This window comes from Triticum aestivum, chromosome 6B (genome assembly GCF_018294505.1).
Source record: "Triticum aestivum cultivar Chinese Spring chromosome 6B, IWGSC CS RefSeq v2.1, whole genome shotgun sequence".
NCBI lineage: Eukaryota > Viridiplantae > Streptophyta > Magnoliopsida > Poales > Poaceae > Triticum > Triticum aestivum.
The window spans coordinates 371504709-371515618 of NC_057810.1; the positions used below are offsets into that span (position 1 = coordinate 371504709).

The 10910-nt window shown below is 46.6% G+C and overlaps 1 protein-coding gene across 1 annotated transcript; it reads left to right on the plus strand.

The window, feature by feature from the left end:
- The first annotated feature begins 9158 nt into the window (after nt 1-9158).
- On the plus strand, nt 9159-10303 carry LOC123137186 (prohibitin-3, mitochondrial). The gene has a single exon (XM_044556814.1). It carries the CDS (start codon nt 9236-9238, stop codon nt 10082-10084), a length of 849 nt encoding a protein of 282 aa, XP_044412749.1. The 5' UTR covers nt 9159-9235; the 3' UTR covers nt 10085-10303.
- The last annotated feature ends 607 nt before the right edge of the window (nt 10304-10910 follow it).

Genomic DNA, 10910 nt, shown 5'->3' on the forward strand with positions numbered 1-10910 from the left:
AGTTTTACCTGGTGTAATACCAGATGAGTATGACTCGTGAAAACTTTCGAGTTCACACATATTAAGGAAGGCATAGGTTCAACCCGTCAGGGTATCGTGGAAACATATACCACAAGCTTCAATAGTAAATAACACAAGCTCGATAGTAGAGCATGGTTGACAAAAACAGAGGATACAATTTACCTAAGGCATTATGTATCAGGGAAAGAACTTCTCGAGGTTTTTGTATACGAAGGACACTGTCGGATGATATTTCAACAAAGGATCCGACGGTCCTTAGTGAAACTGATGTGAGTATCGGCACACAACCAGAGGAAGAAACAATGCGAAGGCATTGGATTATAGAAGCAACTGACTAATTCAAAGCTCACATGTAAAGGAATTATGATTACCAAATCAAAGGATCAGAAGCAAACGCTCTGATTAAGGATGGATAAGTTGAGTAAGCTTAGGGGTAAAATCGACAACAATTTGATTGGTCGAGATCAAGCTCATGTTTAAAGTGACGTCTGAGTCGAAAAGATAATTTAAAAGGATCAACTGATGATTGCGTGCATTCGCACTCATGTTGAATCAATAGGATCAAAATGACGGTGCCTAAGGATACTAACGAATATTGCCAGACATATGGAAAGCATCCACAATGCAAGCAGACAAGTATTGCAGAGCAATAAGCTACTAAGGATTTTTGGAGGATCGAATAGTATTTCGAAGACCATTGTGGAACACATGAACAATGGTGAAAGAACGGATACTCGGTAAGCGTGAGGAATTATCCAAAGGGGGTATTCATGTGGCTGCAATGCAATGGCTCAAAAGATTCTTAAAAGTCGAAGGACAATTCGATGCATCTTGTAATAACAAGAGCAGCTAGGGATGAATGTAAGAATGGCAAGGGTAATAAGTTATCCATAAGGATTTATTGGTGGTAGGGAATTGCACAAGAAGTGGGCACAAAGTCTCGAGAGAACTTCAGCGAGTATCTTCGGAATCTTCTGGAGTAGCAAACGATCATCGGGAGTGAGGGGCTCTCCGGGAGAAAGTATTTTCGAGAACCTAAAGTTAGTTTTGTTTTTAGCAAAATCATTTAACCCGAATAGAAGAGAGATAAGAGTCCCAGAGTATAGGTCGAGGAATAAAAGATCCTAATACCACCCAATGGCGGCGTGGGCCCGTAAGGCACACAACCATGTTAGTAAAAGTTTTTGCAATGTCTAGACTCGACTTCGGCCAAGGAGTGTTGAAGGGGATTCCTACAGGCAGTCGGCTCTGATACCAACTTGTGACGTCCCCGATTCAATCGTACACTAATCATGCACACAAACGTGTACGATCAAAATCAGGGACTCACGGGAAGATATCACAACACAACTCTAAAACATAAATAAGTCATACAAGCATCATATTACAAGCCAGGGGCCTTGAGGGCTCGAATACAAGTGGTCGATCATAGACAAGTTAGCGGAAGCAACAATATCTGAGTACAGACATAAGTTAAACAAGTTGCCATAAGATGGCTAGCACAAACTGGGATACAGATCGAAAGAGGCGCAGGCCTCCTGCCAGGGATCCTCCTAACTACTCCTGGTCGTCATCAGCAGCCTGCACATAGTAGTAGGCACCTCCAGTGGAGTAGTCGTTGTCGACGGTGGCGTCTGGCTCCTAGGCTCCAATGTCTAGTTGGGGCATCCGAGAAGAAGAGGAAAACGGGGGAAAAGAGGGAGCAAAGCAACCGTGAGTACTCATCCAAAGTACTCGCAAGCAAGGAGCTACACTACATATGCATGGGTATATGTGTAAGGAGGCCATATCAGTGGACTGAACTGCAGAATGCCAGAATAAGAGGGGGATAGCTAGTCATATCGAAGACTACGCTTCTGGCAGCCTCCGTCTTGCAGCATATAGAAGAGAGTAGATTGAAGTCCTCCAAGTAGCATCGCATAGCATAATCCTGCCCGGCGATCCTCCCCTCGTCGCCCTGTGGAAAAGCGATCACCGGGTTGTCTGCGGAACTTGTGAGGGTGTGCTTTATTAAGTATCCGGTTCTAGTTGTCATAAGGTCAAGGTACAACTCCGGGTCGTCCTTTTACCGAGGGACACAACTATTCGAATAGATAAACTTCCCTACAGGGGTGCACCACATAACCCAACACGCTCGATCCCATTTGGCCGGACACACTTTCCTGGGTCATACCCGGCCTCGGAATATCAACACGTCGCAGCCCCAGCTAGGCCTAACAGAGAGGTCAGCACGCCGGTCTAACTCCTATGGCGTAGGGGTCTGGGCCCATTGCCCATTGCACACCTGCACATTGCGTGGGCGGCCGAAAGTAGAACTAGCCCCCTTAATACAAGAGCAGGCTTACGTTCCAATCCGGCGCGTGCAGCTCAGTCGCTGACGTCTAGAAGGCTTCGGCTGATACAACAACGTCGAGTGCCCATATCTTTCCCACGTAGTTGGTTAGTGCATATAGACCAAATGGCCAGACTCAGATCAAATACCAAGATCTCGTTAAGCGTGTTAATTGATGTAACCGCGGACACCGACCAGGGCTAGGCCCACCTCTCACCTAGGCGGTCTCAACCTGCCCTGTCGCTCCGCCACAAAGATCCACACAGAGGGTCGTCGGGACAAAGGTCCTTTCAGCCCCCAATCCATGAATCATTCGCGGGCACTCAACGAGCCGACCCGACTTTAGTCACCATCTGTATAGTATGTATATATGTATAGTATATACCCGTGATCACCTCCCGAGTGATCACGGCCCAATAGTATAACAAGGCAGACTGACAAGAATGTAGGGCCAATGATGATAAACTAGCATCCTATACTAAGCATTTAGGATTGCGGGTAAGGTATCAATGACTGTAGCAACAATGACATGCTATGCAACAGAATAGGAGTAACCGAACAGTAACATGCTACAATGCAAGCATTATAGAGAGGAATAGGCGATATCTGGTGATAAGGGGGGGGGGCTTGCCTGGTTGCTCTAGCAAGTAGGAGGGGTCGTCTTCGGTGTAGTCGAACACACGGACATCGGCACCGGTCTCAGAGTCTACCGGAAAGAAGTAACGGAGGGGGAACACAATAAATAACAGAGCAATCAAATGTAACACAAAGCAAGACGCGACAATATGCGGTGCTACGGGTGACCTAACGTAGTGGTAGGTGATTTCGGCGGGGGGGGGGGGGACATTCGGGAAAGTATTCCCAGTGTTTCGCATTTTCGGACAAACGGACCGGAGGGGTAAAGTTCCATGTTTGCTATGCTAGGGATGTGTGGCGGACGAACAGGCTGCGTATCCGGATTCGTCTCGTCGTTCTGAGCAACTTCCATGTACAAAGTTTTTCCATCCGAGCTACGGTTTATTTTATATGATTTTCTAAAGTTTTAAATCATTTTTAGAATTTATTTAATTAATTTAATTCAACATTATCCAGAACAGTGCATGCTGACGTCAACATGACGTCAGCATGACGTCAGTGGTCAACAGAGGTGTTGACTGGTCAACTGACGTGTGGGACCCACCTGTCATACTCTGAATAATTAACTAACAGTTAATTAGGTTAATTAGTGATTAATTTAATCTAATACAGAATTAATTTAGTTAATTAATTAATTAATAATTATTAATATTTTTAAATCCTTTTTTAAAACGTTCTGGGGTGGGGCCCCTGTGTCATAGGCAAGGGGGGTCCTAGCGGGCATGGGCGCGCGGGCTAACGGGCATGGGGGTGCCAGGGCAGAGCCCCATGAGCGCGCGAGCGCCGGTGCGGTGACCCAAGGGCGCCGCGGCGGATGAGGCCGGGCGGGCGACGGCAGCGGCCCAGGCGAGCCAGCGGAAGAGGCGAGGCCCGCAGCAGGGGGGCACAGGAGGAGGCGGCCATCGCGGGCAGTACTGCAGGGCCATGCGGGGAACGGGGCGAGCGACGGGCGTGCGCCAGCGTCAGCGGGCGCTCACGGGGCAAGGGTATGGCGAGCAGGGGGCAAGCACGGCCGTACGCCAGTGAAGCGGTAGGCCGCAGCGGCAGCAGGCACCAGTGCAGTACGCACCAGTAAGCAGCACTGGAGGAGGAGCAGTAGCAAGGGGTGGACATGGTCAGGGGCGGCGGTGCGCGCCACGGGCGGGCGTGCATGAGTGCGAGCTCAGACGCGAGCTTCACGGGCTATGCCCACGGCGGTGAGCTCAACCGCGGCGACGAGCTACGGCGTTGGCGGAGACTACGGTTACGTGCACGAGAAAGGAGGGGGAAAGGGGGTCGAGGGGGAGCGCGACCTCACGGTGATTCGGCAGGGAAGGGCAGCGGGCTCGGGGAGCCGCCGGAGTAGCAAATCGACGGTGATGACCGAGGCAGAGAAGGGGGATGAGGCCGATCCGGCGAGGTAGGGGTCCCGAGCTCGTGCTCGTGGTCGGAGAGGTGGTAGCAGACGATGATGGCGCGGGCGGAGAGGAAGGAGGCGTGATGGGGCGGAGACAGGCGGCATCGGGCGATGACGGTGTGCGGTTCCCCTCCTCGATCCCGATCCAATCGGGGAAGAGGAGGGAGATATTTCGGGGGGGGGGGGGGAGTGTGGGTGTCGGTGGGCGAGTGGGAGGAGTGGGGGAGGTTATGGGGGTGGGCCGGCCTGGTGGGTCGTGGCCCAGTTGGGCCGGTGGCCTACTATGCCGGAGCCCCGGGGGGGGGGGTTCTTTTCCTTTTTTTGTATTTCCTTTCTTTTATTTATTTTCTCTTATGTTTTAATTCAATTTAAAATATGTATGCATTTTATAAAACTGTGTCTTCTACACCATAATTATCTATGTAATATTTAGTACAAATCGAACATTTTTATTTTAATGGTTGAAAACTTTTATTATTTATCAAAATTTGGATTTGAATTTTGGACCGGTTTTGATCTAACGATAGATTAGCAACAGTAACGGAGGCAACGTGGCACCATTAGCGTGAGATTACTGTAGCTTAATTACCCGGGCGTCACAACATTAAACCAACATAGTAAGCTATCAGATTTCTTAGTTACGCTGAAGTAAGTACAACTATTGGTCATACTTTTCCCATGGAGTTGGATGAAGTAGGTACATGTACTGAAGGAATGTTTAATTAGCTCACGGAGCATGCCACGATGTAAAGCATTACATAGCAGATCATAATATTGGGAGCAACCCAGAAGCCTTACATGGGGTTTAGTGATGTTGATTAATATACTCCCTCCGTTACAAAATACTTGTCCTGGTTTTAGTTTTAGTTCAAATATGAACTAAAACCGCGACAAGTATTTTGGAATGGAGGGAGTAGCATATTTGACTTCATAGTTTTGGTTGTACCCATTACCTTTAATATTTTTAATTCTGACATTTTGGTGAAGGTTACACTGGTGGCAGAGATCTCATAGCATGTGTGCACGGCACCACCCATAGTGAATCATCAGTAACTAAGGTATGTTCTCTGCCAATATCTGTATTTTGTTTTTACATGATAGCTTGATTTAACTCAGTTTTACTATGTTATGCCTTGGCGTACAGAGCTCATTCTATTTAGGTAGAGACCGATATTTTAAAATGTGTATTTATATATTTTGCCTTTTCTTTTCATTACCTTGCTTCTTCCTTGTTTTCTGTTTTGTAGAAACTTGGAGCAATAGTTGATTTGTAATATTATGTCGTGCTACCAGATTATCTTCTATATGCATGTGAATTCTCATATCTATGTCTTGCTAGGCAACCAGACCCAGCAGAAGAGAAAAGTACAAAACAAACCTATAAGCATGCTAAAGGCATCAATGGATATATATAGGAGGTATGAACATGACAATTGATGAAGGCCGTGATGGTGATATTTGCACACGTGGGTGTTGGCTCATTGATCTCCCGGCAATTAGGAATGATAAATGGTGAAGGCTTTTATGCAAGTTGTGTCCTTACTTAGTAGGTACTTAAATATCATGATCGTTGTGTTGTCCCTTCCTAACAATTCTGCATGAAAAGTATTGATTTATCTCAAATTCACAATTTTCTGAAAAATTTGGAATCATTTCGATTGGCATTATGCAGGTTTGTGACACACTACTTACCATAAATCTTGTTGAGCGCTACGATTTTTTTGTAACCATGATCATTTGAGATTCTCTTTACATTGTTTGCCGACAACCTCATGGGTATGAGTGAAAGAAGGATTCTTCTAATGATATAAGATGATAAATTGTCGAGCTGATGCATATGAAGACAAAGTATTAAGTAGGATTTTGTTTTGAGAATCTTTTTTTTCCAGATCTACACAACTGGAACATTCCCGAGCTTGCTTTTCACATGAAGATCATTCTGCCTATAGGTAACAACATATTTGTGAACCATTGTCATAGAAAAATGATCATGGAAGACTAGCATGCTATCATAAGTTGATGTTAAAAAGAAAAGCAGTGGCAAGGAAAACTTACTTTGTTTATTGTTTGTGTATGTAACCTGAACACTAAATGATGTTTTAGGCACATTGTCTATTCCCGCATTGGCCCTTTCCAACATCATGGTAAGGAGTATGTCACTCATGTAATTGTATTCTGTTTTTTAGGGCCATTGTATTTTGTTGTAGTATGGTTCTAATGATTTTTGAAAAATGTACCTTCTGAATGTGATATTCACTTGGAGTATGGTTCCAATGAGTTTCGAAATCATTATCTTTTGAATGTTGACCAACCATCCAATCTGATGAAGATTTTCACTTTGTGAAACTGATTGATGTGTACAATTTATGCTGTAGTAGAATATCCTTTTTTATATGCATATTTTCAAAAACAATGGGGGTTTTGGATAGCTTTTTTTGTAGAATGCTAAAACTGAAAATCAAGACAAGCCTTGTGCCGATACACCAATAAAGGCTGGTTAAGAGAAATGCTATTACTATGCAATCATGGAACACTATGGTGGCCATGCATTCTGCTTGGACGTGATCTAAGGTACAACTTACAACCCCTAGCAACATTATCTTTTCCTGGCTGCAGGAATTGAATTACGGCTTCAGTGTTCCTGATGATTTATATCTCAATGTAGCACTGAATCCTTTGTTGGGACTGTTGGCTTAGCTTCTCTGGCAATGTATATTAGACTTCTTGTTTGACCACGTGAGCCAATGCATGCTTCTATTTTTGTATTTACTTCTTCTTTGGTCACCTAAACTCATGTATGTGTGATGCTTTCCTGCTAACTTTTTAAAAGGAAAATATTCTTTGCAGGCATTTCCAATTTTGGAAAATGTTCTTTGGTAATTATGTGTACGCATAAAGGTGACTGGAAAGTCATCTGAAGGCATATAATATGTTATTTTTTATCTTTACTGGGTATTTTGCAGCAACAAACATGCATGAAGTATTGTTTGTGCCTATTAGTTGAGACGTGCTCTCAGTTTTCAAATCTTGAATTCTAAGGAGACGTGCATTGCACGTGCACACTTACTAGTATATTCAAAGTGCTAAATACGTAGCCAGCCAAACACTAGAAAATGACATTAAACCTCAATATCAGTATCTTAAGATATTTGACATTTGAGCCAATCCAATGGCGAGACCATTTTTCTCTTAAGCAATCCAATGGCAAGACCATTTTTCTCTTAAGCAACCTTTGTTAAGATGAAATGGCAAGACCTTGAATGTCTACATCCAAACAAAGCATTAAAAAAAGCAGATCAGAGATAAGAGCAACTCTAGCAGACCCCGCATCCCGCTGGCCCGCGAAAAACGTTTGCAGTTCACGGAAAAACGACTTTGCGGGCCGGCGCGGACGGCCGCAGAGGTAGACCTCCTAAACGGACCCGTACAAAAGGATATTCGCGGAATATACCTTTTTACGTGTCGGCTTTGCGGGGTCTGCTCTTGCGCAACTACATCCGACATCCCGCCGGTCCGCAAATATCAATACCACACCAAAATTATCAATACTAACACAATACAACAATCATCCACATTACAAATAATTATTCAAATCACCGAATACAAATACAAATAATGCAATACAAAACTTGTCCCGAATACAAATACAAATGAATGGAAAATGAGTTTGTTACTGTCTAGCCCTTTGCCAATGGTGCTCAATGAGATCCTCCTGAAGCTGAAAGTGGGTGTTTGCATTTTCAATCTCCTTGTATGTTTCAAGAAAAGCTTTAATGCGGTCAGGGTCTCTAGCTGGTTTGACACGGCTACCCACATTGTCGTAAAAGAACTCCAAGTTCATGCCTCCCTTTTGATATGCACTAAATCCCTTCAAGCCCGCAACAGTTGTTCTCTGAGTAAAATACCGACAATTTGCCTCGCAAGTTTGAACAATTTTCACAAAGAAGGATCGACGCGTTCGGTACCTTCTCCGGAAGAGGTGCGGTGGATATGTTGGATTCTTCTCGAAGTAGTCTTGCATCAACATCTCGTTCCCGAGATGGCGATTCCGAGGAATGCAAAGACGCCCGACGGTCGATTCTCGCCACCTCTTTCAGTTCTCGTCTTCGTGCTCCTTCATGACACGTGCACGTCAACCAACTATGCGTAGCGCTCGGAACAAATCACAAGCAAACACTTATCGGCAGCTCGTGGGCCGGGCCATCCCGGGCGGCGACTAGGGGTGGCTCGAGGGCGACTGATCCCCGGCGGAGACATCGACGAGGGGCGGCTCTTCCCGTCGGATCCGGGAGGGGGGGGGGTGTAGCGTATCGATGGTGGAGGGTGGGGGACGCCCCCGTGGCGCGATTCCGCCCGCAGATTTGGCCGAAATCACCGGCGGCGGATGGGCGGAACCTATGGCGGGCAGTGGCAGAAGGGGGTGGGAAAAGGGCGCGGGCTGAAATGTCCCTCCCGCCAACCACTTCACTGCGATACGGGGCACCGTAGGGGCGAGGTGGAAACCCGCGTATTCGCGGGTTGGGGGCTGAGGTTTTGCCGCGCCCCTCAAAATTGTTTGTGTGTCGGCCACGTTTGCGGAATCTGTTTGGGCAGGATTTTTCACCATTTTGACGTTATTTTACGCGTCGGGGCTTTTTGCAGGGTGTCCTAGAGTTACTCTAATAAGGTTGATGGGCTTGGTAGGCTCGCCCATCCCACTCGTACAACAGGCCAATCAGGCCCATCCACTTGCACGGCCCGCACTATGCTTCTTCTCTATCAAGAAATGGTACAGCGTTAAAGCCACCAGATCCCACGGCGCAGAACTCCCCCAGCCCCCAACCAAAATCCACCCCCAAACTAGGTCATCCATGGCTGGCGGCGGGCAAGCAGCGGTCTCGTTCCTGACGAAGGTCGCAAAGGTGGCTGCCGGGTTGGGCTTGACGGCATCTGCCGTCTCCACGTCCCTCTACACGGTGGACGGCGGCCAACGGGCGGTCATCTTCGACCGCTTCCAGGGCGTTCTCCCGGCGGTCGTCTCGGAGGGCACCCATTTCCTCGTCCCCTGGCTCCAGAAGCCCTTCCTCTTCGACATCCGCACGCGCCCGCACAGCTTCTCCTCCACCTCCGGAACCAAGGATCTGCAGATGGTCAGCCTCACGCTCCGCGTCCTCGCCCGCCCCGATGTGGAACGCCTTCCTGAAATCTTCACCAACCTCGGCCTCGACTATGACGACAAGGTGCTCCCCTCCATCGGCAACGAGGTGCTCAAGGCCGTCGTCGCCCAGTTCAACGCAGACCAGCTCCTCACCGATCGTCCCCACGTCTCTGCCCTCGTCCGTGAAGCCCTCGTCCGCCGCGCCGGCGAGTTCAACATCGTGCTCGATGACGTCGCCATCACCCACCTCGCCTACGGGAACGACTTCGCCCAGGCCGTTGAGAAGAAGCAGGTCGCGCAGCAGGAGGCTGAGCGCTCCAGGTTCCTCGTTGCGCGTGCAGAGCAGGAGAGGCGTGCTGCTATCGTTCGCGCGGAGGGAGAGAGCGAGTCCGCACGGCTCATCTCAGATGCCACCGCTCTTGTAGGCAATGGCCTGATCGAGCTCAGGAGGATCGAGGCTGCCAAGGAGATAGCTGGGGTGATTGCGCGCTCACCCAATGTTTCCTACATCCCTTCTGGCAACAACGGCCAGATGCTGCTTGGGCTCAGCACTGCCCGGTGAATGAATTGCCACTTATCTTCCAGTTGGTCACAGTACTTTAGTCCCAATTATCCTTCACTTGATTACAATACTTGAATAACTTCAGATGCTTCGGCATAGTAGTTATGATTTTATGATTTTATCGTAGAATGGAGACTTCTATTATGGAGGAGTCATTGAACAATGTTGTATTTTGGTTGCCAACCTATGCTATATTTGTGCTTATGATGCGTTCTTGAATTATGTGAACCTTTTTATTATTGCAGGGATATGGTCCTCTATGGTTATTGCTTAGAGGCAACTTGGTTTTTGAATTATTGGTTTCATTTGTTGTTTTTTCTGATTAAAGTTCTACGATTGTTTTGTTGATCATATTTGTTATTGCATAGTTTGGTCTGGGTAGCCGTGCAATGCGCAGCCAAATATTGCACTCTGTTTTGTAAATAGGGTGAGCATGCATGAGCTGCATTTGTCAACACTACATCTGCTTGTAGTTAATCTCTTGTTGATTTTCTGATTTTACTACTAGTGAAGTATACTAGAACTAGCTATTTGATCATGCGTTGCAACGGAAACATAAATATTAGTTATCCGACGTATACTTTACCCTCACCATAAATATTAGTTATCCGATGTATACTTTACCCTCACCATATTCTAGATTTTGATAACATTTTATTTAGTTCAGGTTTTGGTAAGATTTTGATCTGATTTGGGTATGGACAGCAGGAGAGGGGAAGACAAAAAGTTATGATTGAGTCAAGATTTTGGTAACAGTTGATTTTAATTGTTTTGATTGAGTTAATGCATGACATGGTTTTTGAGAAGTACCGATTTTGTTTTAATT

Coding starts and splice junctions, on each gene's coding strand:
- LOC123137186 (XM_044556814.1), top strand. CDS start 9,236: ATGGCTGGCGGCGGGCAAGCAGCGGTCTCGTTCCTGACGAAGGTCGCA.